Source organism: Alternaria burnsii (assembly GCF_013036055.1).
Source record: "Alternaria burnsii strain CBS107.38 chromosome Unknown 740, whole genome shotgun sequence".
Classification (NCBI taxonomy): Eukaryota; Fungi; Ascomycota; class Dothideomycetes; order Pleosporales; family Pleosporaceae; genus Alternaria; species Alternaria burnsii.
In genome coordinates, this window is record NW_024066112.1 from 1,822,288 (window position 1) to 1,850,076 (window position 27,789).

The following is a 27,789-nucleotide window of genomic DNA, read 5'->3' on the forward strand; positions in this document are numbered from 1 at the left end:
GGACCAGTCGTCCACAACCTGCTGTTCTGCGCCTACCACCATCACGTCTGTACTCACAGGAGTCGCATGGCGAGTGGCGCCTGCATCCTTTACTGGCCACTATCAGCCGTAACCAACCAGTGTGTGGCATTGATCGTCGCCGTCATCGTGTCTACTCGCTTGCGTTTCAGCATCGGGGAATATGCAGGCGACTCGGGAGTCCGCTTGTCCGCTTTCTCACCATAATCACACAAGCACTGTTTGTAAGACGATGCGCAACCATTGACACTTCGGGATATTTACGTTGACTATACGCAACTGCTGACTCTTGAATAGAGTGACGTCTACTTTGCATGCGGAGTGACCACGGTGAAGTTACCCCGACCTCCGTTCTTTGCGGCGTTCTCAATCGCGGCATGGTGTGCATCGAGGCTGAAGGTGGCGACCTCAGCGCCATTTCTTTTCCCAATCTTCAAGAATCCAGCTGTCACCATATTGATGACCAGTTGTGCTGTAGCGGGTTGGTACATCCACCTTCCCGTCACCTGCAAGTTCTTGTGAACCATAACCATATGTGGCAGCACAAGATCGCCGCTTGCGCCACCGCTCAAAATGACTCTCCCGTCACCTTTGAGGGCATGCGACGCCGCCGAGAGATACAGTGGTGTGGCGAACTTCCCAGGTGTCCAATCATTGTAGACGTCGACACCATCTTCAGGAGCGACCCCTTTGATCGCAACGGCATCGCTTTCTACGTGTCCCGTCATTACCACGTGCTGTAGGCGATCCGGACTCCCAAGTGCGAGTTTCATGTCTTCCAATTTCTGCTTATTTCTTCCCAACGCGATGACATTCGCGCCGAGCGCCAGCGCGACTTCCACAGCAGCGCCACCAAACGAACCGCCCGAAGGCCCAATGACGACGGTCTCACCAGCCTTGATATTTGCAGCCTCGATGAGTGCACCGGCCGCTACCATGTACACAGGGAGGAGAGTGAGATCCGCGGGAGTGTACGTCAACTCGCCCAAGAGACGTTGCTCATTCAGTAAAAAGCAGTTTTCCAACGGCACCTTTTGAAATTGTTGCAGTGATCCATCGCGCCATTCATGCATCAATTTCTGGTGTGCATCCGTATCACCGCCCCCATGATGACCCTGCATGATGATGATTTTTGGGTCGTCCCTGGCGCGAACCGTTGGATCGACGTAGACTAGATCTCCCGGCTTCATTTTTACAGAATCCGACCCAACGGCGTGAATGCGGCCAACGGCCCCTGGGTTTGGAACGAATGGTGGCTTGAGACAAAGGGCAGTGAGCTTGCCAGTGTGTACGGCATCCGTGTACGGGGTCAAAAACGTTGCTTCAATGCGGATGACGGCTGAGCCTTGAGTCGCAGTGGGTACGGGTAGAGAAACGACTTCCGAAGGAGAAGAGAAAGAAGAGAGCCAAACGGCGCGGTTGTCCAAACGTTCTCCCATCTTGCAAGTCGAAATGTGCTTTGAGGTCTACTTACTAGCAGGTGGGCTTCTCGTCTTATACATGGGGATGGCGCATACCCACAGATTGTAGTGACGTCCCACTCTTTTCAGTCTACCCCGACATCTGCAAAACCTCCGCAATGCTTTTCAGTCGTGCACCGGAGCCCGGGTTCACGACGCGCCGCTGTCGCAAGCATTCAAGCGCATTTAATACCGTGTTCTTATTGGAGGCGGTAGCATATATCGAGCGATCATACCCGTGTACGTACTTTGATTGGAGTTATGTAATCAGCAGCATGAACAGGTACTAGCAATGAATGCGCTATCGCCGGTATGTTTTAATGTAGTTCTACATGCTGATTGAGTATAGGTTGTCCGTTCGACGAAGCTTGTTCGCACATCACAGCACATCATTCGTACAACCGGAGTTGTCGGCTTAGAGCCACGCCGAGGGCGACTCTTACGATCTTCGATATATGGCGCATGCTCAGTACGTTTCATTCTGCGATGTATCTGCTCTTCCAGCGTGCAGGGCCATGTGCCCATCATTGTACTTTGTTGTGTACTGGTTTGAGATGAATTCTCTGACCGTCCAGCTGCAGGTGTTCACACCAAGAAACTCCAGCATCGAATCCTTAGCACTACCGCACATGCTGTCGTCGCCGCTCAACACCGAACGTTTCCAGGCTCCCAATCGTACCCGCCTTCGAGTGTCGGTATCTCTACACAGTATCGTCAAGTCGCCTGTGAAGTCAACGTCACGATCGTGTACGCCCTAGATAGAGCGCGCTCTGAAAATGAGAACAGGTATCTTCTGACCTCGCGCACACAGGCCTCTTCTGTTGTTCCCAATCGATATTTCTACCCAACTCAATCTCAACTTTAGCAAACTTTGCGAAGGTTCGCCATCAAACAGTCTGTTGTCGCGCCGGTGCGCAATGGCGTGGGTACCAGGTTGGGGTAGATACCAGGGCTCAGTCTGTGGCGCTCAATATTGCTATCCTTGCTCACCTTACAGTTCTGCAGAGGGGCAATTCATCCGCTGAAGAGTTGCCGGTTAGACATAAAAACGTATCCGAGCCACGAAGCATGCTCTGGCGTCGCATTGAAAGCCGGAAGTAGGACCTGTCACAATAAGGTTTCTTCTTCTAATTACGCACTACAACGCAGCTAATAAATCCTTACAAGAGGATGGAACATATACTAGAGTACTGCGAGAAAGACTCTCTTGAGAATATTATTGATCAAGCGCGTGAGCGCGGGCACTAGACTAGAAGCACCCTTGGGTTGGGTACTGCTTACACCTCTCGAGAATATTTGTTAGAGGCCTTGTTATTGTTTGAGAAGGGCTTCCTACTGTCAGCCTCTGTCTAACTTCCAATGCGACGCTACAGGCATGGTCCCTAATACTAGCTTACTCAGATATGTTTTCGGCGAGGCTGGACCCCCTAGGCCTTACGCACTAGACGCCACAAACCCAATCAGCAAGTCTCGTTCTGGATAAACGCAAGCCACTGTATACATTTCGATAGCTCGGCCCATTAGCTCGAGATTGAGTGAAGTGGAGTAACCGATATGGGCAGGTCAGGCTTTGTTGTGGCGTAGTGACTTGTCAATGCAGACCAACAGCTGAACAACATGTAGCAGCCTTGTCAAGAGATCTTGTCCTGAAGTGATACATTTGCTGCAGATCTTCCTAGAGCCATGGTTCAACGTTGTTTCCTAGTAATGTTCTGCCATCTTTTCAGCTCTGCCACCAACAGTCGAGATCGGGAAAGAGAGATACTCTAGATCAACCAGTTAGTGAAGTAACAACACAGAAGACTATTTGAATGGCCGGTTACGCTCTTCAACCATTACAGTTCCTTTAGATTACGCCTAATCAGTCATGCATTCCTTCTCCAGTGCTGTCTTTCTCTTCTCGTTGCTCTCGCTTTCTGTTCTTGAAGCGAGCGCGACTTCAGACTGCACCAGAATTCCTTATGCCTTATTCGCTCCGCTGTCCAAGCACAAACCTGCTCAGTCATTTTGCACGTCCAAGTACCCACTCCCACGTCCGACGTGTCTCGTCACGACGACTATCCCATCAACAACTACGATCCTAGTCACGACGAGTGTTGCACCAGTCACCAACACAATAACGGTGACTACAAATGAGCAAACCACAGTTCTTGCCACTGATACAGTGTATGTGCATCTTCTACCCATATCTGTCCTCTGCGCTCTAGCCTCCTGAATCGCATGTAAAACCATTGGCTAATCTGCAAACTAGTACCCCTACGCCGACGACTGTAACGGAAACACTCACCGAGACAGCAACGACAACAGCATGTCCCGCAGCAGCCTTGCAGAAGCGCACTATTGACGGGGACAAACTCGCGCCCATCTTCAGCTCTCTCCAGAAACAAGCAGCGTCCTTTGTCAAGACACTGTGCTCTTGCATCGAGACAACACCCGGCTGCAGCACCTCCACAATCACCTCTCGCCCAACAGTACCTGTGACTAGAACATCCACCATCACATACGTCCCTACAGTGACCGCCACCGTCACGCAAACTCTGGTCATCATCACCCGCACCACGATCACACTGGACCAAGTCATCGCCACTACATCAACGACCACCACTACAACGTCTACCTCTTCAGTCTGTGCCCCGGCTCCAGCGCAGACCACATGCCCTGGAGGAATCCGACCAGATAAATGTAACGTAAGCTTCTATTGCGATTCAGCAGCAACCTGCGCTTGCCTCGCCACGACTGAAGGTACCGCGGTCGGATGCGCTGATGTTTCCCTATTCGATATATCTTGCTCAGAGACGGTGCCGTGTACGAGCAGTGCGCAATGTGGTGCTGACCAGAAGTGTGTAACGAATTTGTGCTGCAACGATGGGCAATGTGTCACCATCAATACCTCGACTTGTACGAATGGGCAGGCGGTCTCTAGGCTCTTTAGATTTGTGCATAGAAGAGGTGAGAAGAGGACGGGTGGGAACCTTCCTTGGCTGGTAGACGAGTAGAGAGGATTAGTTAAACTTCTTATGTTTACGATGTTTTCAACGCTACAGACCCTAGCTACAAGTAGGCAAGCTACTGAAGATTCTTTGGGATTCTTCTCGAATGAAATCATGTACGATCTTGGGTTGAGACTCCTCCGTGTGAGTGACGATCCCCGAGTCAGTAGCGAAGCGCCGAGGCGGTGAACCCTCCGTATTGAGTCGCAGTTTCAACGACGATTAACAAGAGGCCAACTATGATGTCTGCTGACCGGCAACTTGATTCGATAAAGGGAGAGCGGTGTAGATGTGGCAGTGTGATTGCACAGCTACATCGCGTAGCTCATGATGCATATACAGCTCGCTCCACTATAGGTGATGCAGGAGGAGTAAAGGCTGTTACTACTTCAGAAAGATGTAGCCGGACTATAGGCGTTCAATCTAGAAATCGCGAGTGGGTTACGTTGATGGCAGTAGTCAACGCGAAGGGCTGGGCTGTCCCGCCCTTCTTCGTCTTCAAAGCCAAGAACCACGATAGCACCTAGTATCACGACAAACCAAAAGACTGGCAAAGTGGTGTTAGCGGCAACGGCTCAACAAGAATTGAAATTTGTTTAGCCTGGTCGCAGCACTTTATTAAGCATACCATGGCAGGTACGATGGGTAGCCATAGGCTGATTATTATCGACGGCCTACACCTCCTACATCAGCCGCTGCTGGATAGAACCCTGAAACACCACGCAACGCTCCGTAAGCATTGAATAGTGTATTAGTAACAAAGGCAAGATGCGTCACATATCACTTATAGGAAGCGATGAGGTTAGTAACTGACCTATTCCTCTTAGAGAGCAAGGAACGGCATGACCGCCCCTGGACTCTGATACCTTTGATACTGGCACAGACCTCACTTTTTTCGCAGCTAGTAGCCGTAGCTCACCGTCAGGTACATCAGCTGGTCCAAACTCTTCTGTCTTATCACTTTCTGATGCCAGAACCGTGGCGGATCAGCAGTAGAGAGATACTACGGAACCAGCTCTCCAAGCCGTACACCACGGTCGTTGCTCATATTTTCCTCGCACCGGTCACAATTTCTAGGGTTCAGGCAATATAGTAGCTCGTTGTGGCACCAAGACTGGTACCCACGTCATCATTAAGAATAGTACCAAGGTCCGTGGAAATTCGACAGCAATCACGATACTCCGGTGGACATCGGTGGCGACGACTGGATAGCTGAGAGCTGCATTATCAAAGCCAGAGTACAATCGCTTAGGCGATAGGAGTAATATGATCGTCCCCTCCCGGGGCTTAATCCTTGATAGCTATACAGCTAGTCGTTGTTTATCTTAGCATCACCTTCCACGCGGCTCGTGTCTGATATTCTTGGGTATATGATTCAAGTGCTAGGTTGTATGTTCATCGAGATCTGCGACCCATCGTGTCTCTTTGTCGAAGTCGCATCGTCCCTCGCCCTTGAGGTTGCCCAGCCCCATTTCCCGCAAATCTTTGAGTATATTGACAGCCTTACTATAACTTTCCTTCGACGTATAACCTTCATCAGTCAAGACACCTTGTAACTCTTTCCACAATTCCTGGCTCTTGTTGAAAGAGTCTGCCTCTTCGTCGTGTTGCCGTATCTCCTCTGATGAGAAATGGTACGGACATGGTTCGTTTGTATCAAAGTGACCCCACTCCCTGCAACAATGATCAGCCTGGGGAAATAATGGGAAATAGATCAACACACCTTTCAGCGCGAATCAAACATTCTTCAAAAGGAAAGAGACAGTTGTCCCAGGTAGAGCCAGCAAAAGCTTCTAATTGCTTTAGGGTCTGACCGTGGGGATGTCGCATAACCTTGTACATCAGAGGGTTCTTCTCCGCCGTGGTTTCTTCATACGTGTGAATCAAGATAGACTGTGACACCTGGTATCTGAGCTTATCCTTCGTAGCATCGTCGAGTGTTTTGAAGTTCTCAGGGAGCTTCATCAACATGTCAATCCCATAGTCTAGAAGCAATGGGGGATTGGCACTGATAAACATCGGGCCAGCCCAAGCTCCCTGCCAGTCAATGATGCATGATATCCGGGCTTGGTCGTCGACGTAGACGTTACCAGCGTGGAAGTCTGGGGGCCAAAGTCTAGGAGAGGCAAGCTCTGGATCCTTAGGAGTAATATATGAAACTGTGGCTAGGAACTTTTCCAACAGGGCTGTATGAGCTTCCGGAGACATCTGTTGTGGGCTCGTGTACTGCCATGGAGTTTTGCTCGGTTCCTGTGGGTCCGCATAGGCATTGATCCATTCGATCTCACGGCGAGCGATAGACTTTAGATATTTTGCAGAAGATGTCCCTACAACTGTTGTGAATCTAGATTTGAGTTCTAAAGACGATGGAAGACTTACATGGACCATGATATTGCATATCACTGCGTTGCTTCGCCCAGAATTCTCTTTGAGTAATAGGTCCAATGCAATAAGTGGATTCCACGTGACTGTCGACATCTTGCGGACCATTTGTAACGACAGCCGGCTCGCATCCTGCGATACCACTATCTTTGAAATACAATGACCCCAATCTGATAGTGTGTGTAAGTTGGACTGACCGCGATTTCTGTGTTGGCGCAAGTTGATCTTACTTATCGAAGGAGATTGAAAGTAGTTTCCTCTCAATATCTACGAACTCACGAATAATGTCAACATTCTTCCGTAGTGGAAGATCCTGCCAAATCTCGTGGAGTTGGGAGCCACTCGCTTCTTCCATGATGATATATTCTGCTTGGACAGGATTTTGGTCCGTAGCACTCCAAGCGAGAACTCGTGGGACGGGTATGTTCAAAATCGTCCGGGCAAACTCCATAGTTGCCACTTCCGATGCCGTAGTAAGCTTTGATGGGCCAGCATTAGGGTGTGGAACTTTTGCGATGATCTTTTGGCCATCGTCCATTTCAAGGCGATAAGCCTTGTTGTAGTTGCCTTCGCCGATCTTATCGAGAGATACACATTCGTGCGCACCGACGGCTTGGCAAGCCGCTTGCTTAAGACTAGATACGTCAAAACGTCGGTAACGGGCCTCCAGTTGCTCACGCTCATTCCATAGCCATCGTCCGTTCGTGTAGCAGAACAGAGGATTCATGTCGATCCGAGAATGTATGGGCGCTGCACGGCTACCCTCCAGAGTGTGAAGCAAGCGAAGGTAGTGCCGTTTTGCAATATTCGTCGCGTTTAGACCAAGTGCCATTGCTAGAAATCTGAGAGGAAGCTGTGATACAAGTAGTCGGACTATGTTGTTTGGATGTTGAGACGTGCCGCTAACCCTGCAGCCTTTGTGGAGTCTCTTGTCCGGTCACTTCATAATTCTGTAGGTCATTTGAGTGAGTTGAGTTGGTCGACCATAGGCATGGCCAAGTTTGAGGAGGGACCGCAAGGCTGCAGCGCATACCTTCAAAGTCAGAGTTGCAGTAGTGCGCGGCTGAATGTTCTTGGTCAATAGGACGCTAGGGCGCCGTAGGCTTAGTGCAGCAACACGAAACCTTGACGTCAGCGAGGTATCTGCTCGTGGGATCAAGGCCAACCCAAGATAGTACTGTAGATACCTCTTAGTGTACCATATCATGCCCAGAATCGACACCAATCAGAGAACTATGTCGGCTACCAGGTGAACATCAACTCGTGCTATGTCAATGTCTTATTGGATGGGGAACGATAGCATTCGGGCCGATGTGTGTCCATAAATTTGTGTCTCATTTCCAATCCGCACCCAACACCCAGGTAAGATCCGAATATCCAGGGGTCAACATTGATCCAGAGCCTATACAGAAGAGTCATTGGTGTCGATTCTGGACACGAATCGCCACACGAAGGGATCCTTCGATCATACCTGCCATTGCGCGCGAGCTGTTTATGCCTAGCGATCCTCGTGCATGATGAGTTACTTTACAAAAGGATGAGACATACCGCATTACCCCGTCTGGAGCACGTAGCCGTGAAGAGTCATAACACGCTTGCTAAAGCGGCATCCCTTGTGGTACGTAGTCATGAGGAATAGCAGGCCACTCTTCAGAGAAACCACCCGGGTACTTCACCCTGCCCGCGCTCTTCTTGCACTTTATTGAGGTAATCTCTGTCCTACGAGCGCGAGCACCGGAAGAGTGGTGTACGAGGGTGAAGAGGCTCTCTTCGAATCAACGCACACCCTTCATGTACCTGGCTACAGCATCGTCTCGCCATAATGTCTGCCCTGGCTGTTACGTGTTGACCAGCTCCATGCGGATTAGGCAAAGCAGAATCTCAACAATTGAGGATTGCATAGCTAACTCATGGAACTTCGCAGCAAATTGCAACGTAGCAGCGTCATCTCGTAACGAACTGACCCAATAGTTTGTACATTGAAGGCAAAGGAGTGTGACAGCGCCAGCCACAGGCACAAGGTGCAGCAAGCTGTAGCTCGCAGCAATTCTGCGATTGCAATGGATAGCATATTTGCGCTTCTCTGTGCCCGCCCTCCAAGAGGAGGCAGTGACTTTATTAAGTATAGTTTCGATGAACTGCACGTGAAATGATCGCAGCAAATCGCGAAGCTTTGCGTGATCGCGCTTCAAGGGCGTCACTACGTCGCGTGCGTCCTCGTTTATGTGCTCTTGTCCCTCATCGCCGTTCGAATCGCTGTTCAACAGGCTAGTATAGGAAGTTTGAGGCCTGAAAAAATTAGTCAGACAGGTAACCTTTGGCGGATGACGACTGACGGTGACTTCGTCATCTCATGGTCTGACACAACTTTGTGGGCCATCGCGCGCGCGTGTAAGGACCAATTCGCTACAGAAGATGTCGTTGCGCGAGGGGAACATTATTGGCACGGATCGGACTGTGAAGGGTGTCGTATTTGCGACGAAGCAGAAGTGATATGGAAAAGAGAGCGAGAAGGCTGGGAGCATGCAGACGGTTTGACCTCTTGCCGCTAATGCTTCCAGGCTGTGGCGGGGACGTTGAGGATCCAAGGCCAAGTCTGCAACAGTATAGCGATTAAGGTCCAACAGGGAAGGGTGGCGAAAACCAAGTTCCAGGGTCGCAAGGCTGGAGGATTTCAGCCTTGTCGCTGCGGTAACCTTGGTTCTCACGCACGTGCCGAGAGAGCAAGAAGTAGTTTGAATTCGTCTCTGGTTGCGCGCGATGCGTCATGGCGATGTCAAAGGCTTGTTCCGTGTAAGGGCGCACGACAATAAGTATGCAACTTGGTCTTAAGTGCTCTTGCTGTTTCAGTCTTGTTGATAGATTGTGGCTCCCAACAGGCGAACCTGCAGACCAAGACAAGACTAAAGGCCAAGGCCAGGCGGAGCACACGGAATGATTGCACTTCGAGAGCAAAAGAATGATGAGGAAAAAGGGCTCTCCGTTTGTCGCGAAGCTTTGATTGGCGGTGTCTGTACTGGATACTGTGCGGTTTGATGAGTATAGCGATCCGAAGCCGTAGTGTTGAGGCGGTAGGTTACACTGTGATCAGGATGAGTTTCACTTAGCACGCTATGGTTGGGAGTGCACTATACTCGATTGGTTGTGATATGCCATGTACTGTATGTCACCTAAGGAGCGAGTCCTCCAGGTGTGCCTTCCCTCCAGCGCGTTTCGAGCGAAATGAGCAGCTTCTTCACCATGAACCCCTCAGCTGTTCGATGTATGCCACCTAACAACTGCACAGTCTATTAGAAGTGCATGTCATCGCGTAACATTTCCGAGCATGGAAGTCAGTTTGGAGAAGAGAGCGCGAGAAATGCTAGCACAGATGAAAGCAGGGTATGAGGCACGCAATCTCCCTCACCAATCTGCGGACCTGTCAGCGTGCAGCTCATGGCATGCATCCTCGCAATGACCGAGCAGCCGGAGCATTGCTCGGGCGGCTTGACATGGTCATTCGCAATAAGAATGAAAAAGAACATTAAGAGGGAACGCAATGAAGAGAGAACGACGTGGCAATCAAAATGAGTTGGGGAAAGTGTGTTGTCCCGTGTCGTGGCGTGCTCATTCGTGACTTCCTAGTCTTTCTTCTTCTTCCAGAACCTTGCACGGCGTCCCCGCGTGGAGAGCCTCGTCCTCTCACACTGTGAATAGCAACGAGGAATCTCTCGATAGCTGGGCTGAGTATCCTTTGCTTCGCTTACACGACGAGAATGGTACATCGTGGAATTCCGATCACGGCCCTATCCCTCGCAACGGGGGTCTGTGCATTGATGAGCCTTATCTCGCATAACATGGGCAGCATTGACTGATGCTAAATGAGCTGTTGAGCCTGGTCACCCGACTGAACGTATATGATATTTGCGAACGCTGGAGCCGGAAGGTCTCTCGCACCTTGAATACACGGCAGTCGCTACAGAACAAACTCTTGTCCTAACACCAGAAGCTTCCCATTACTTCCACCCAGAATCGTGCTAACTTCACAACCATCTCAGCTCGTCTTCTCAGCTCGCTTGAACCTGGCGAGAAGTCCTCGCGACTTTAGCTGTCTAGTTCTCAAGCTTATGAACACCTCGCTGAGTTGAGACCAGTAACCCAACAATCATTTTGTTGCCCCGTACATGGTGCGTCCTGTCGCAGAACCTTAGTGTCAACAATGTTTGCCACTGTCGTAGGATGGATAAGACATACCCGGCACCGTCGATTAGCTACTGGCCCGAATGGAACACATTCTCCAGGTCCGCCTTCGTCGGGTATAAAACACAACTATTGACATCCGTCAGTACATGGATCTTACAGTGTCTGGTTTGTGAGAATACATGCCCCGTCTTGTGCGTAAGCGATAGAAGCGAACACGGCAAAAAGGACCAGAAGATTCATGTTGTTTGTTGGTAGACTGAAGAGTTTATGATTGTGAATGATAGTTGAGTATTCCAGCACATCCGGCGAGCAGACTTTATATTGTCGTCAAGATGTCTCGCGATGGCCAGAGTTTACTTCGATGCTATGATTCTGCAGGAAACGAGACCTCGATGGAGCATTGCTGAACAGGGCCGACTTCTCAGTTGTGCAAAGCATCATTTCCCTGTCGTCTTGCCTTGTTCGGGATCATCCGGAGTGATAGTGCTTCCCGTGCTGACATCTTACTCTTGGTAATCTCAATAGTTTGTTCTACCGGTACAAGTCTTTGCGCGAATCGAAACGGGCAACACAGACTATGTTTAATAATATACTTGCACAATCTCGCCGATCTTAGTGCGATCTAAGGCTTGTAACAGCTTGCTCCCGAAACCTAAGAAGTCCTTGCATGAACTGCTCACTACTCTGCAGGCCGCTGTTCTTTACCTCTCTAGCGATCGTGTTTGCTGCTTTCGCTGTAATGCGAAAACACCCTGTGATCACTGATGTCGTAATAGAAGTAGCAAATGCAGTGGAAGCAAGATTCCAAGAGCCAAAAGAAGCTTTGCGCTAATATAAGAACATATACGAGTAAATTAGTCACACGCAGAATCACTAATCCGCTATAAGCGATTAGTGAACCTACGCTGATTTTGAGTCGTGTAGTAAGAGAAGTATACAGGCTGCGCATCGTTTACCGGAACATCTCGGCCTAATAATCTTACTAAACTTTAAATGCACGAAGGTTAATTTGATAGGTTTCGCTTACAATAGCTTTCCGGGACATCCGTAGCTTACCCTAGCAAGTAAGCTTATCTGTCTTGCTTGAAGAATAACTCTAACTCTACGTTAGTAGTACTGTTTGGAGCCTCAGAATTAGGCTAAGCGTGTTAGCGTAGTTCTTGAAGTCTAGCGTACTACATAAGATCGCCCCTGTCAGTCAGCTGCTGTGTTAGGAAGTCTGCCCATAGGGCTAACCTTTCTAGTGGAAACTTGTTGTTCGCAGTGCTGGGATTGCCTCGTGTCGACAGTGTTAAGTTGGTCCAGACAGGGGGTCGGCGTGGAGATTGCTGTGGCATGTATTGAAGAACTTGAGAAGAATAGTCGGGCGCGTCTTCTCTGTGACCGTTTTCTAGACTTACACCGCCTTCTCACACGTCCGTTGTTCTTCGTCCTATACTGCCTCCGCTTCTCTCCGGGCGTTCTCCGCTGTTTCACGCCTAGGTCGTTCCTCTAGATAAATCATCCTCTAATTCAGCGAACCCTCGGCCATGTCGTGGCGATAGGATCTTTGCGATCATCGGCTCGCGGTAGCGCCTCTTCCTATAGCCTTCTCCGCCTGCGGAAAACTATCATCCGTATATGCCTGTTGCATAAGCGTAGACAACAAGGCTTGCACCAGATTTTAGGTAACCAAAAAGGTTACTTCGACAATCGTAACTAGAGAGAGTTGCGAAAGTTGTATGTGGGAGCGCCGCTATGTTTCGGCCAATAACAGTTCTACATAGCACACGAGCACCTGCGCGCTGTTGCCTTCCCTAATGGAGGGGAGGCCATATTGCCAAGCATTAGACGTGCTTCTTGGTTGGAACTGTTCACGAATCAGCGGCCTATCGGACAAAGCCTCTATGTCTTGAAGAATTATCATGATTTCGATCAGGAAGCTATTATCGTTCTTCATATTGTGATTACGCCAAAGAAACGATAGATTAATCCACCCGACTTGATGTCACAGACTGGCCGCATTCCTGTAGAGCACTAACATATAGTAGTTACGTGGCTGCAGCGCAGTTGCTGTGATGTAGCCTCACATCGTACCATGTGATCCCCCAAAGCCATTACGTCAACCTCCTCACAAGGACTGACTTCTCTCACGTCAATTGAAGTTAGTGGACCCAACAAAAACCACCAAGACGGCACAATACGCTGCGGCTGCAGCAAATAACTCATGCCTCTTCGCCTTCGTGAGCAGCGACATAGCTGCAGCAAACAGCAACGTGAAGACCATCAAAACCCCGATGGCTGCGAATACGCACTCGGTAGTCTTGAAAGTTGAGAGACGATACATCGCCAACACCGGAGCTACCAGCAGCAAGAAAAGCGCAATAGTAATGCAGAGATTTACCAGCGTCGACACTCTTGAAGGAGCAAAATAGTAATTTCTCTTATCTGTGGATTTACGCCTCTGATCATCGGTCCGAAAGAGCCACTACGGGTTGTAAGTAAAGTTCTGGGACCTGGGATATCTAAATCACTCACTTGAATAGGTGGGCTGTCTATCTTATGTAACATCGCTTCGACCATGCCGTCAAAGCCTGCCCACTCCCTCCCATGTCTGAGCGTCACGATATCCTCTTTCCACAATATATAATCTTGCTCCTCGTCGACGAGGGGCGCAATATTGTGAAACCAGTTCCTCACGCTCTGGTAATCACGTTCGGTCGGCCGTTGGAAAGAGATGAGCTCTCTCGCTTTGATCAGTAGCTCGTCGTACCGGTTCACTTTGATTCTCAGTTCCTCTAGGATATCTTCTCGCGTCCGGACTTCGTCTTCGTCTCCGTCTTCCTTTGCTTCCTCTTTCTCTTGTCTGCAGGCTGCGACGTCGAGATCCCAGGATCGCAAGCGCTTCTTATAGGCCTCGGGAAGGGTGTCATGGAAGCGGTCAATGCCGTCTAGCTCGGCTTCGAGCTTCTGAATACTGGCTTGAAGACTTAAGAGGAGGCGTGCGTGAACGCTGCTGAAGCCGCGGTAGAGCATGAAGTTTTGTTCACTTGCATTGAAGGCTGCGAGTCGTGCGTAGCCATTCGGACATTTTTCCAGTGTTCGCACTTTAGTTGGATACGGCCCTGACCCACCCGGTGGGAAGATAGGCCCATCACCTTCTTCATCGTCTTCGTCTTCGCCAACTGTAGAGTCAGCCTGCTGTTCTACATCAGCTGGCTTCTTTCTTGGTAGCAACAGTCCGAAGCTGTTTGCTACGTGTCGTAGCGACTTGAGAGTTATGCTAGAACGAAGAGTGGATGATGATGACGCATTGGAGTGCCGTGTACAGGGACTGGAGAACTCCTTCTCATTCGGTGATGCTGGGGGAGAACTCATGATGTAAGAGGCTGGAACACGAAGATATCACCAGACGATGAAGACATAAGAAAAGTCTTCAATAGACGCACACAGTTGACATTCTCAGCTGGGAACTAAATATCGATGAGCTTTTTCACCGGTCAAGCCCCGTTGTACTGATTGGTTCAGGTGTCTCAGACCACATAGACTTGATCCTGAGGAAACCACTTCCCGTTCATGTAGAGTTTTGTGGTATCGCCAGCCGTCTCAGTCAATTGGTACTCTATCTTCTTGTTTAAGGTTCTTCGGCTGAACGCGACATAAAGCTTCTTTTTCTTTTGCTTCATGGCGACGACTTCCGTGATTTGAATCTTGTTTCCGGGAACGTATTTTGCGACGGTCTGCGACCAATCAGCGTTTAGGTTTACGTGACATGGGCGTGCATAGCGCTTACTTCCTCCCCCACACCTGGCACTACCCCTGCACGATCCCTTGCAACCTTTCCCGTCTACCCTCAATCAGTGCGTAACACAGATGATACTGTTAGATAGGGCCATACCTGCTGCGGGCCATCGATATGCTCCTCCTCCGTTATTTGTCGTCCTTCGTCGGTCATGACTGCGAGTAAGAAGAGTCGAAGATGGGTCTGGATGTCAGCCTTTCATGTTAGGCTGAGTCAAGGCTTTTATCGCCCTCTCCATCTTCAGCTGAAGGTCCCTCATTGTCGCGATGGTGGGCGAGGTGCAGCTTGCCGGTCAGCTATCATTGCTTTTCTCACAGGCAGCAGTTTGTGTATTGTGACTGATCGTTCGCCTGCTTTGACCCCGCCAATGATCGCACAAGACTAGGCGTTCTACAAGGCGGAGTTCCAGAAACGCTAGCCTTTTTGAGATTCGAGGACCTTCTGCGTGATCGTGTGGCTGGTCTTGCCTGCATGCTGGCTAATCAACGTGTTCGGTGGCTGACGGGCATTATGGGGCCGTGACCAAGCACAGCCTCAGGTTCGCAGCCCCCAAAATGTGCGTGACAAGGCTAGATGTGCGAACATGTAGCACATTCGCCAACAAGATAACTTTGATCACTATTCGCATTTCCAATCATTCTCGCATCATGGCACCGCTTAGTCGCTGCAACGTACGCAATCCGCTATCACCTATATCGTCGGTGAACGACAATAGCTCCCTTCCTTCGCCATTGAGTCTGAACCCTGGAGAAATTCGCTATCCGCAAGATGATCAGCATGAAGCAAAACTTCAACAATGCTGGGACAAGTCAATCGCCAAGCATCTGGATCTTCCAGATGGATACCGCAATGTACATGTTCTCGTGATTAAATGGCAAGACGCGATAGATCAGCTGGACGTGCGGCAAGAGGTATGGAAACATCCTTTTGTCTGATCACTTTGGCATTGTATTTCTAACTCAACATCCACTAGGTTGATGACCTGACGAACGTCTTCAAGAAGGTTTTCCATTACGACGTGACCGAGTTACAATTAGAAGAGAAGAACCCGCAACTTCAGCTTGAGGCTGAGATATATCGCTGGGTGTACGACCACGATGATCCGAACAACCTACTCGTAGTATATTACGCCGGTCATGGTGTTTACGACAAGGCTCTCAAGGTCCTTGAGTTCTCACCGTACATATCCCAATACAAAATCCAAGGACGTCAGCTAACAGCGATACCAGGACTGACGATGTGGACAATGACCTTCGTGCAACCTGGAACGAAGCTGAAAGAACCCTGATCGAGAAGGTCAAAGCCAACGTCCTCACCATAATGGACTGCTGCTACGCCAGCGACCTTCTCCGCAATGTTCCCGAGCACGGTCGAACATTCGAGATGATAGCCGCTTCAGATATCGGCGCGCCCACCCCTGAGCCCGGCGAGAACTCTTTCACTTGCTGCCTCATCAAACACCTGAAAGAGTTAGCCGTGGAGAGCTCTGGTAACTATGGCAGTTACTTTGACACCCACGATCTAGTCGAGCGCATGGCAAAGGAACGTTTTGACTCACCCCCGAGACTATGGCGGCGCATCCCAGGCAGTAGTCGACACATTGAGCTGAGGAAGCTCAAGCCCAAGAATGAGCGTCCAGCGCAGAAATCTAGCATATCGTCCCACGCACGCTTTCTGCATCTGGGGTTTGCGCTGAAGAATGACACCATCAACGAGATGCAGATTCAATCCTTAACAAAGGAGCTTCCAGCCTTGTTCTCGAGTAAAGGGCTACCCTTAGTCAACATCAAATGGCTGGGATGTAGAAAAGAGGGCAAACCGACGCTGAAGGATATCGCGCACTTCATATCGAAGCATCGGAGAGAGCTTTCTGCGATTACGCCACCTTCCTCAGAAAAGAAGAGGACTGCTGAAGAGGCGGATTTGAATGAGTCTTTGTCTGATCGACGGTGGCGTAAGCCACCGATGTTGCACACATCTGCTTCTCTTGGAGAGTAGACGTCAAATTCGAACATCAATTCTCTTGCATATCATATTGTATTAATAATGCCACCCAACTACTCACTGCCTTCATTAGTTTCGAACTTACTCTGTAATGGCTTGTAAGAATTACCTTCTTGACATATCTGCTCTTCCTTTCCTCTCATCCCCTCCTTCACGCGATACGGCAGACTGGCTCGAACTGACCCACTAGTTGCAAACGATAAGGCGTCGACCCCTCGTCCCTTTACCGTCATATATCTTCAAGATATAATCGAGACCAAACGCGGTTAAACTAACTGCTTTCTTATAAAGCACCCACATGTGTCCCTTTGAGTGCATGACCATGGTCGCAGCGCAATAGTGTTCTTCAATTAGAGATCCCGGCTCTTGCTCCAAATTTCCATCAATATCTTACACACGTGTCCTATTTTTTTCATGTACCCAAGCCCCAGCGTCAATCCACTGACGATCATACAACCTCCGGCAAACAATACTACCCCCTCAAACTTACCGACCCCGAACTTGGTACTGTCCACGGCACTTCCGAGTAAAGAACCTCCAACGGGCCCCGCAACCACATTTCCGACCCCTTTTCCTAGATTGAGCAGCCCAAACGCCGCAAAAGCAGCAGTAGGGTCATTGCTCACCGCTGTTCCCATCCTCGCCCACATAGCCGTATACCCTGCCCCAAAAAACCCATACACAATCGCAAAAACGATTAGAACCGCGTACTGCCTTGCCATACCCCAGCACGTCAATACGGCGATACTGGACATTGCTGTCGAAACAGTGATAAGTAGGTTGAGCGACACCTTCTTGTCAGAGAGGTACCCGAAACTCATCTGCCCAGCAACTTGCGCAGTACCCATGATAGCCAGCAGCAGCGCTCCCTGACGCGACGACAGTCCAGTCGAGTTCGCATATGACGGCAGGTATAATCCTGGGAAAAAGTAGCCTATACCTTGCACAAGATTCGACAGCGAATAAACCCAAAACTGTCCCGCTTTCAGGAACCCCCAGTCCGTCCTAGGCTGAGTCGAACTCATGCTCCGTTCATTTTCCATTCTCCTCCTCAGAAACAACAACAGCGGCCCCGTCACCACCGCCAACCCGCCCGCAGCCGCTCGTAGCGTAACACGATACCCCCATCTGTTCAGTGCGGCCTCCATGGCGAAGGGGATTACGCAACCTGAGAGCCCGGATGCAGAGCATAAGATGCCGTACGCGAAGCCACGGCGCTGGATCCAGAAATCATTTACCATGCTCAAGATTGGATAGTAGAAGAGAGTGAAGCCGAGACCGTAGAACAATCCTTGAGTTAGGATTAGGAGGGGAAGGGTGGAAGCGTAGGAGGATGCAAGGAGTGAGAGGAGGGTTAGTGGCCCTGAGGTGAAAGAAGAGGGTTAGTGGGTTAACTAATGGGGTCTGGAGGGGGTTATGAACGTAGGAGCATACAGCCGGTATAGATCATGTGTTTGCGATATCTTGAGTATCGCTTGATCACAGGAATCATGACTGGGGCGCCGATGTACGATAGACCAGATGCTGAGGTACCGATGATAGAAATGTAGGGATTCGAAGCGAATTGAGGGAGTCGACTATAGTAGTTTTGGAAGATCCCGAAAGAGAGTGGGAATCCTAGCTTCGCAGTTAGCGACCAACTTTACGCTTTCTAATCTTCTTACGATGAGGATCAGGGTTGGGATAGCACACCCCAGAGCAGAGCCTCGAATATGAAAGCAGAGATCAGGATCCTCCAGGCTGCAGTTCCGCCATCGTAGGGAGAACGGGTTTGAACAAAACGTTGTTCCGTGCCCTCATGAGGGTCAGCAGCGTCCCGGACATCAGGCGGATTTACGAGTTCTATAACGTCGTGTCGGGTGTTAACGTTCATAATAATGTTGTTATTGCCTGCCAGTCTTCCAAACTGCTGTGAAGATTACTCGTATTACTGTTGAGAGATTATATAAGATGACCCTATCGTGGTACAAGTAGACATTCCTGTATGTGCCGCGCGATCTGAGTAGCCGAGGTTACTGTGGGTGGTAGACCGCGCTGCCGACACCTCACAGCTCGGCAACCTTATCATAGATAAGAAGCGTTTCTGTGGAACTCAGTTGTTATCTCGCAGACGCCAAACGATCGAATGCATCTGCCAGCGAGGCCTCGTCGACATCCACAGCGATGTATATCAAGCAAGAAACTGCCTGATCGGGTAACACTACGTGAAGGTGTCGATTGCAGCGAATATTTTGTCACTGTGCTTTTTGCGCTCGGGACCCTGCAAGGTCTCGTCTGGTCTAAAGTCCTTCCATCTCATCTTACTGGGATTTATTTTGCTCCCTTTGATCGTCTTTGGCTGCGCCGGAGACATTTCTACGTAGGCAGAGATACTCATAGTACGATGACCAGGACGGACGGGATGCCTCAATAGTGGAGAGACAAGCTTGGAAGGGAAGCAGCGATTTCGCGCTGGGCCTTGTGGAAAAGAACAACACGAGCTTCCAAACCAGTGCAGAGCAAGGGCAAGAAGGTCTACCTATGAGGGGTCAGAGGTTTTGAGTCGTGCAAATGTAGTGGATCTGTATATGCTGTACAGTCAACCACTACACGGCCACAATGTGAATTCACTAACATGACATGGAGCGATGCAGCTTCGCAATACCTACTGTACCCCAACGACGGATGACATCGCCATATCAACTATTCGGTGTAGTGCTGGAACTGGTAAGTTGAGCGCTTTGGCATCTGGCACCGTGTCAGTTTCGCGGCGCTCGCAGAACCGCTAGCGTAGTGCGGGGAAGCCCGTGGCATTGCTGACTCAGCCATCGTCTTCGTGGCGAGCCAGCTTCGTCGATGCTTGGTCGAGCATGACGACCAAGACGCAACCACACCAGGGAGGCTCATCAGCACTTCGTTCTCACTTACGACCATGATCTCCCCTCTTCTCTTTCCTCCCAGTGTTCTCCATCTTCGTCGTCCTCGACATACCCTGTCGACGCGTCGCACGCGAGCGTAACCGTCGTGTCCAGCGCTTTCCTCCTTCACCTTCACTTGCGCCAATATGTCGGGCCACCTCTCAATGGATTCCAGCAGACTGTCTGCGTCGAGACATCGCTCACGCCGGCCAATTGCTCCAGTCAGCAACCCACATCGCGCGTCCACCCATTCCCCGCCAGTCATACGAGATCGTGTCGCATAACCCTCCGAAACAATGGAATCAGACACCGAACCGACTGAGCGGTCTCTCCTCGTCGCAGCCCTCATGCGCCTACTCTTGCCGCGGAAGAGACATGACCCGAATGCTGGAGCGAGACGCATTCTCTGCCTTCGAGTTTAGCCTCGCCTGGTACGGACCGAGCCGCCTAGCTGCGCTTCTAACTCTCACCCACCAACAACACCTTGTCCCGCTCGCTCCCATCCGTGGTCAGCAATCATGAACGCGTGCTCCATTGAGCTCCGGCATAGCGCAATGCTATCTCGAACCACAATACTACGGCGAATCCAGGCTGCCTGGTGCGCGCCCCACCAGGTTCCTGGACGCCATGCCTCGCCTGACTTCGAGCATCCTAGACTCGTCGCAGCTTGCTGTACAACCGCCATTGACGTCCTCGCCATCGCTGATCTTTAGCATACCGTCCCAGCTTCGCAACGCTGTTCCGAACCGCTATCGGCTGACTCGTCGTCCTTCTCTGCGCCACCGCTGGCCATAATGCGACGATCGCATCTAGCGACAAGACTACGGTCTAGCGATAAGACTTATACAACGCGGTATATACAGGATGCGGGCAAGGAAACACGGTATAGCTAGGCTCACCGCAGGCTAAATAGCTTCTCGTCCCTTGAAGAGCAGTCTGACTGCGGTAAGGGAAGTGGAGTCGGAGTTAGCTGGGCAGACGCGCGCCTTGGCTGCCCTGTATCGCCCCATGCACTGAGGTTTCCCATCGGGGGAGCATGTTGCTGAGCTTTGTCTGGTGCCTGCGCTAGGTTGTCGCACGCCATCGGAAGTCCGCGTCGCAATGGCAGCTTCGTACTGGGCTTGGCTTGACTATGACAAAGCTGCAGAGGCCGCCTGTAATCAGCTCATGTTAGTCGTATGATTCATGAGGACGGCGGACATGTCGAAGTGCGGATCCATACAATATGTCCATAAGTGGACGATGGCATCGATGACAATGCGACGATTGCGACGACCGTTGGCGGCCTGCGCCGCACATCCGTACGATCCACAAGGACGGTCATCCGCTTTCAATATTGAACGTGTTCCCCCTTTGCAGTCCTTCATACCGTTCACAACGGACGCGTCACTGGGGGAGCAGCGGGACATATTCTCCTAGAATGAGAAGAGTCCTGATGTCTCCCTTGCGACCTTTCCACCGCCGTCAGCACGTCCTACATCTTCGCTGCACCCACTTCAGCCACTACATGCGTCACGACGCCACGATCATTACCAGTGGAAGTCAGTCATACCGTGGGCAAAGTTCTGGTTGCATTCTAGCCTGCTCGATAATCCTGACCCAATACCGCGAAGAGGCCTGGTGCTGATAACAAAGCAGGAAGTAAAAAGTCTAACAGTCGCGGGGCGCATATCGATGGACACATCAAAGCATCCATTACTTTTGAATTTCCAAGCGCTTGGCCTTCGATACGCTGCTATCCGATCTTTCCGCACGAATTGTATATGTTGGGGCTGCAGGATCAGCAACATCAGACCACCTATCGCCATATACGAAATACTGTCGCCATGTGAAAGATTATCATCATCTAGCCGACTGAACAGTATATCTATTCCCCGCGAACCTTTTTGAGACGGGGCAAGAGTTGACGAACAGAATTGAAAATGCTCTCCACCTTGTTTGCCATTCTCTATACGTGCCTTCGTTTGGCTCTCGCTGCTCCGGCAGTACTTGAACAGAGAGGCTAGTTTCGATTCAGTGCGAAGCATCTGTTCGAACTAATAAGATTCTAGATGTCAGCCCGGACGTCCTATCAAGGTTCCAGTTGATGGAACAGTATGCCGCTGCAGCCTACTGTCCCGAAAACAATAACTCTCCTGGGACGCAGCTGTCCTGTCACGTGGGTAATTGCCCTCGCGTTGATGCTGCGGATACAACTACTGCACTAGAATTCGAGAAGTATGTCACACGTACAGTCCAGTTTGTTGTAGTATTGTTGTTCAACTAGGGTGGTTCAGGGGTATTTGAGATATCTTCAAGCGGTTTCACTGCTGTCAGCAGTGTCGCTACTGTAGCTGACATGACTATAGCACCCCTGGCACCGACACAACCGGCTTTATAGCGATTGACCGTACCAATCGGCTCATAGTTGTGGCGTTCAGAGGCACCGCGTCACTTCTAGGCTGGATCATTGATTTTAGATTCAATCGCGTGCCCACTACCATCTGCGACGGCTGTGATGCGCACCAAGGATTCTGGGATTCCTGGTTAAGTGTTAGAGATGGCATCTTCAGCACTGTAAAGAATGCTGTGGCCGCGAATCCTGGATTCAGTGTGGTTTGTACAGGTCACAGCCTCGGGGGGGCAATCGCCAGTCTCGCAGCAGCGGATTTGAGGAATGCTGGGTATAATGCAACTTTGGTACTCCCCAAGATACAGGGCCATTCGGAAGATTTGGCTGTTGCTTTTTACTGTCCTAACAAAGTCTGTAGTATTCTTTCGGTGCGCCCCGTTTTGCTGACGCTGCGCTAAGTGATTATATCAGCAACCAACCTGCCAGCAACTACCGTATAACGCACACCAATGACCCAGTACCCCGTGTGCCACCCAATTGGACTGGCGCCGTCCATATACGTCCAGAGTACTACATAGCGACGCTTAACTTCTTTCCCGTAAATCCAGCTGATATCAGAGTTTGCTCGGGTAGTCTCGATAGAGGATGCAGCGCTGGATGGGTTTGGTTCGATGTCATCTCTCATGGTTGGTATTTTGATAATATCTGGCTCTGCTTCCCTATCATTGATCCATCTTGAGATCGTTCGAGTTTTGGTAGCCGTATTCATGATACTATAACAACGCTACATCATGCGCGTTAGTCGATGTTCCGCGTATAGGTCAAGTTGAACCGATGGTTGTGTAGAAATGGCAGCCGCAATACTCAGGATATACATTCTGCTATGTGCCTAAGTCATAACCTCCATAATCTATGAAAACGATTCCGTCTCACTTCTTGCATCGGACCTTCTTGCACCCATTCCCTACGATTGTAGTTGGATTCTGGCACTGTGGTGTTCCTGATCCCGATCCCGGCGGCGGTGTTGGGGTAGGTCGCACGCATGGCTTGAGTGGTGTCTTCGGCAGCTTGGTCACGGTGTTGACCAACGAAATCGTACTGGTGACTGTCGACTGAGGCAAGACGGTCCATCTGTACCTGGTGAATGTAAGGACGAGTGTAGAAGTAGCTTGCACGTTTTGAATCGCCGTTGGCGCTGGCGCAGTGACTGTGCTGATGGTGGTGGTTGTAGTAAGTGCCTGCTCCACGATCGTGCTTGTTGTGGTGGAAGTGAGAATATAGGTGTTGACGATGGTTGGCGTACTCGAAGTTGGATTGAAGCATGTTGCGGTCTCGATATCGGTATTGTCTTGACGCGCTAAGACGGCGCGGGCAGCGACTTCAGCGCGTCCTTCTTGGTGGGGACTACTCTTGCCCACCTTTGAAGGTGGAATGCAGCTGAGCGTGGTAGTTGTGTAGGTAATCGAGACTCGTTTTACCGTTCGCGCCCACGGTGTGATACGGACAGTCTTGGTAGTCAGAGTTGGCTTGCCAAGGACGGTCTTTGTGCCTGTAACGACAGTGGATGTTACTGTGTTTGGTGTGACTGTGGTCTCGGTCTGCTGAATCAGGGTGGTCGTTGTTGCTGTTAGGACGTTAGCATACTTAGGTGATATTGTGAATTGGTTCAGCTCGGTTGCACACTTACTTGTGGTCGTCAACACTGACGTAGGAACTACCACAACCGTCGACGATGTAGAAGGGGCTACTGAAGTCTGAGAATTGAGGACGTAAGTCTCTTGGATCTGGAAAAACGGATCGGAAGTTGTCCCGGCCACAGCAGTACATTGAGCATTGGACCCTGGCACTAAGCTTGTGACGGGAACATCGGTGAAAGGCACGATTATAGTCGGTACAATAGCCGTATTGCTATATGCCGCAGTCTGGGTAACTCTGTCCGCTTGACCAATGAACTGGAAGTTACAAATGATGAGAAACGAGTGGAAGGGATCTGTGCCTCCGCTTCCTGTTTGGGTGTCGCCGCCGCTATCTATACCATTGTACGCGAAATAGCCAGTCGGATTGTCGAAATCGAACGAACAATAACCTCTGTCCGGAGTGCCGACCATCTGGTAAGACTGGGCAGCAATTCTGCAAGACCGCTGTAGTATTAGGCCAGCGTGTAGGACAGTGCGGATGGTGGAAAGCATTTTGCGTATTTGTCTAACACGCTGAAGGTCAGATAGTGACTGCTGTACTTATGCAATACATCTTAAATACCTTCACATCTAGCAACCTCCCGTGAGTGCTGTTAGGGATACGTACCAGTCTGGTGGCTGGCTGAGTCGAGGGCCGCGACGCTTCACCAAGCGCCTTTGTGGTAGACATGTAATCCATAAGCGATTTCAACAGCTATGCTGTGTACTACAGTCTAAGCATTGTCCTGTAGGGATCCAGGGCCCTGCAGGCGGCCTTACGCCGACTGGCGCGCACACAAGTGCAATCATGTCCGTTATGAAGTAGCATTGGTCAGATACTTAGCTTCTGTGCAGATCCAATGGCAATAACCAGTGTTACCCCTGCGAAGCCAACAACTTACGATACTGACTATACTCAAATTCAGGCCGTTAGAATCACGTGCTACTTTGACATTGCTGAGGCTTATATAGTGCACAAAGTCAAGCTGAGACTGGCTTTAGCTTTGTAACATCGAACATAGTCGATGACACGTAGATACTTCTATTAGTACAGAAGCTATGGCCCGTTATTCTTGACACGCTATCGCACGGCTACACATTGGACGAGGCTGCAAGACCTCGGCTGGAAGTTGGCTGTGGCGCATCTTAGCGGCTGAGTGGCGCACTGGTTGAAAAGATCGTGTTACATCGGAGCTGACAGGAGTCCAATAGCACCTAGGTACTAACGATTTCGCCGCACTAGCATTAAGGTACTGACGCCTTGCGTATGCCGTCGCATCTGCATCGAGAATATCCATGCATGCTGTGTCCAATGCAGGATCTTCGACTGATCGGATATGCTCGCAAGCCGAGGACCCCGCCTTTCTCCTCACTTCCCGCATAACACACCCCATCTAGAGTGCTTGTTCACAACTCATAATGTCACTAAGACTAGCGGAATTGCAAGATGGACCTTCGCAATGGCCAGATATCGCGGATGCCGCCCGGATACTTTGGCTAGCTTCAATCTCGCCAGACATCATTGCGTTCCGCCACGAACTGCCCACTTACTACCCAAACACGTCTTACTCGGCGACAGAGCTTTGGACTGGGCTCAATGCGAGTCGCAGAGCTGTCTTTGTTGCCATCGACGAAAATATAACCATTGCTTTCGAGGGATCGGATCGCAACGAGCTGGTCAAGAACACCTGGGCCAATGCCAAAGGGCCCAATTGGTGGGACATACCATACGCTGTATACGATGGTGGCAACCGAGTACATAGCTTCTTCCGCGACATGTGGTACGGCATGCGCGACGAGACTTTTCGCGCACTTTCGGAAGCAATACGAAACATCAAAGAGAAGGGCTCTACACCGAGGAAAATAACCATCGCTGGTTTCTCCCAGGGTGGTGGCGTGAGCACGTGAGGTTGAACTTGTTCTAGTCTGGACTGAATTTACGCTAATTTTCACCGCGAAGCATGGCCTTCACAGACATCCTCGAGCATATACGATGCACATATGGTTCCGAGTCAGCCCCGTCACAAGCCTGGGCAGAAGACAACAACATCGGAAACCTGGTGCAGCATCTGACATTCGCCGCGATGGCTGCAGGTGACCAAGGCTTTCACACAGTACTGAACAATCTCTATGAACGCCACGCAATCCGCGCGTGGGATTTCATGCATTACCAGGATTGGACTAGACATGCCCATGATCTCGCCTTTCGATCTTGGAGAGGCCATCGCTATATATTGCCCGATGCTGTTGTGAGGCATCATCAAGCTGAGTTTGGTCAACATGGGCATTCCATACTGGGGTACTTAGGAGTGGCGGAATGGATGGCCATGAACGGTACAGATCAGGTCAAATCCGAGTATGCATATTAAGGTCATTGTATCATTCGCAAGTAAGATACTTCTATCGTCGGGGATTGTCGAATGAGATACAGCATGCTGTTGCCGGAGATGCTTCATGAAATTGACGACCACAGTTTGGTGCTAAGTGTATATATATATATATTTCTTCCTATCTTTGAACGTTATTGCACACGCGCCATGACTATCATTTGCGTCCACACCCAAAATTGCTGTATCATCTCAGCGCTCTCGCGACCTGACACGACTAGTCTCTTACATAACCAGCTAGTGAGTTCCTCGTCCTCTACGTCGCGGCACTCTTTTTCACCCTGTTCTTTAATCGTGCTCAGAAGGTCCTCAGCATTTGTCCGATCAGTACACTAAATGAGGCCAACCACCGTATCGCACACCAAGCGCCCGTGTTGGCACCTTGTCAATAGTTGTAGCTGCCAGTAACTGGCACTCGACCTCCTCTATCTATCGCAAAAGCTCAGGGGACGCCGCAGCTCGCACGGCAGCCTTGCGCTCTGAAACAATTCGCGAAGATGGCTTTGCCGATACAGTTCGATCACTGCGTTGCTCCTCCATGTTCATACTCACTTACACGGTGATTGATCTATAAGCCTTCGATTTCAAAGCCTGCAAATAAGCTATGTTTACGAAGCCACTATGTTGTTGCACTTTCCCAGCCTTGCACTTCGTCGTCATCATCCCGATCCTGCTCATACAAGCATGGTAAGCCTTCAACCTCACCAGGATCTTGTTCCACTGCAGACCTTGACCTTTTGCAATCAAAAGCAACTGTAAGCATTCCTTTCTACATTTTCTACTTTCTTTCTTTTACTTTCAATATGCTCTTGGTCTCTCTTGCTATTCTACGATTGCCTTGCCCTCTTTGCGTGATCGAGTGACTGCCTTACTCTCTTCGTGTGGTCTGGCCGATGCCTACCCGACTTGCAGCCACTTGCATCCCCAGGCTTATCGCAGCAATCCCAAAAGAAGCCCTCTGGATACTCTTTGCGCATCTCTTCTGTATCGATTGTGCCGTGGCACCTCTCGTCGTGATCGGCCCAGATGTCGCCTTCCCGATCTACTTCTTGTAAACCTGACTATGATTAGCAGGCTGAAGCCTTCGAGAATACGTCTCGCTGAGGGCCGAGTATTCGACTTACCATCGTGCCATTCGCAGCTTCTCTTATGGTTCTGAAGGACGTCGTATTCCTTATCGCATTGCACGCAGTGTTACAAGGTAACAAAGGATTGCTTCTTCATGCGGGTCGCATGAAGGAAGACCATGTTACAAGCAACAAAAGGAACTCCACCCTTAATAAAGGAATTAGTAAGGAGCGCTAACCGACGTTTACGTTAGAAGGTAATAATTAACGCGGGGCGCTAATTACGTAACTAATATCCTGCTAAGGCTAACTATCTAGGATAGCAGAACTACTTAGGATAGCGGAGCTATTATAAATATCTCTTATACTTAGGATAGCTAGAATAGCAGAGACAGATTTTAATAAGTATATAGGAAGGATAGATTTTATTATTATACTTATTATAGTTAACTTAAATAGTTTATCTCTTATCTAGATTATTAACTAGTTATTCTATCTTTTATAGAATTAGTATTATTACCTTTTAGTTAATAATAATAACTCTTTTCTACTTAATCTTCTATATAATACTTTATAAACTACTACTTTAACTTATTTTACTTTAGTATAGACT

The 27,789-nt window shown here is 49.9% G+C and overlaps 10 protein-coding genes across 10 annotated transcripts; 3 read left to right on the plus strand and 7 right to left on the minus strand.

Moving 5' to 3' along the window:
* Positions 1–323: 323 nt before the first annotated feature.
* GT037_005448 (uncharacterized protein) lies at positions 324–1,457 on the minus strand (the record flags this gene model as incomplete). The annotated part of the gene is made up of 1 exon (XM_038930495.1): positions 324–1,457. One exon carries the CDS (start codon positions 1,455–1,457, stop codon positions 324–326), a length of 1,134 nt encoding a protein of 377 aa, XP_038787445.1.
* Positions 1,458–5,850: 4,393 nt separating this feature from the next.
* Positions 5,851–7,682, minus strand: GT037_005449 (uncharacterized protein; the record flags this gene model as incomplete). Its single annotated transcript, XM_038930496.1, has 4 exons — positions 5,851–6,142; positions 6,192–6,795; positions 6,848–7,020; positions 7,081–7,682. 4 exons carry the CDS (start codon positions 7,680–7,682, stop codon positions 5,851–5,853), a joined length of 1,671 nt encoding a protein of 556 aa, XP_038787446.1.
* A 1,006-nt stretch (positions 7,683–8,688) lies between these two features.
* GT037_005450 (uncharacterized protein) lies at positions 8,689–9,230 on the minus strand (the record flags this gene model as incomplete). Its single annotated transcript, XM_038930497.1, has 2 exons — positions 8,689–9,118; positions 9,166–9,230. The coding sequence occupies 2 exons, from the start codon at positions 9,228–9,230 to the stop codon at positions 8,689–8,691; spliced, it is 495 nt and encodes a 164-aa protein (XP_038787447.1).
* A 1,724-nt stretch (positions 9,231–10,954) lies between these two features.
* On the minus strand, positions 10,955–11,272 carry GT037_005451 (uncharacterized protein; the record flags this gene model as incomplete). Its single annotated transcript, XM_038930498.1, has 3 exons — positions 10,955–11,023; positions 11,084–11,158; positions 11,216–11,272. The coding sequence occupies 3 exons, from the start codon at positions 11,270–11,272 to the stop codon at positions 10,955–10,957; spliced, it is 201 nt and encodes a 66-aa protein (XP_038787448.1).
* Positions 11,273–12,226: 954 nt separating this feature from the next.
* Positions 12,227–12,523, minus strand: GT037_005452 (uncharacterized protein; the record flags this gene model as incomplete). The annotated part of the gene is made up of 1 exon (XM_038930499.1): positions 12,227–12,523. A coding segment is annotated over one exon (297 nt), but the record flags the coding sequence as incomplete, so codon positions are not given.
* A 643-nt stretch (positions 12,524–13,166) lies between these two features.
* On the minus strand, positions 13,167–14,966 carry GT037_005453 (uncharacterized protein; the record flags this gene model as incomplete). Its single annotated transcript, XM_038930500.1, has 6 exons — positions 13,167–13,499; positions 13,550–14,400; positions 14,463–14,484; positions 14,551–14,751; positions 14,805–14,858; positions 14,910–14,966. 6 exons carry the CDS (start codon positions 14,964–14,966, stop codon positions 13,167–13,169), a joined length of 1,518 nt encoding a protein of 505 aa, XP_038787450.1.
* A 494-nt stretch (positions 14,967–15,460) lies between these two features.
* GT037_005454 (uncharacterized protein) lies at positions 15,461–16,811 on the plus strand (the record flags this gene model as incomplete). The annotated part of the gene is made up of 3 exons (XM_038930501.1): positions 15,461–15,724; positions 15,787–15,992; positions 16,043–16,811. The coding sequence occupies 3 exons, from the start codon at positions 15,461–15,463 to the stop codon at positions 16,809–16,811; spliced, it is 1,239 nt and encodes a 412-aa protein (XP_038787451.1).
* A 4,956-nt stretch (positions 16,812–21,767) lies between these two features.
* Positions 21,768–22,504, plus strand: GT037_005455 (uncharacterized protein; the record flags this gene model as incomplete). Its single annotated transcript, XM_038930502.1, has 2 exons — positions 21,768–21,970; positions 22,063–22,504. Coding segments are annotated over 2 exons (645 nt in total), but the record flags the coding sequence as incomplete, so codon positions are not given.
* Positions 22,505–22,975: 471 nt separating this feature from the next.
* On the minus strand, positions 22,976–24,235 carry GT037_005456 (uncharacterized protein; the record flags this gene model as incomplete). The annotated part of the gene is made up of 2 exons (XM_038930503.1): positions 22,976–23,670; positions 23,734–24,235. The coding sequence occupies 2 exons, from the start codon at positions 24,233–24,235 to the stop codon at positions 22,976–22,978; spliced, it is 1,197 nt and encodes a 398-aa protein (XP_038787453.1).
* A 906-nt stretch (positions 24,236–25,141) lies between these two features.
* GT037_005457 (uncharacterized protein) lies at positions 25,142–25,630 on the plus strand (the record flags this gene model as incomplete). The annotated part of the gene is made up of 1 exon (XM_038930504.1): positions 25,142–25,630. The coding sequence occupies one exon, from the start codon at positions 25,142–25,144 to the stop codon at positions 25,628–25,630; it is 489 nt and encodes a 162-aa protein (XP_038787454.1).
* Between the last annotated feature and the right edge of the window lie 2,159 nt (positions 25,631–27,789).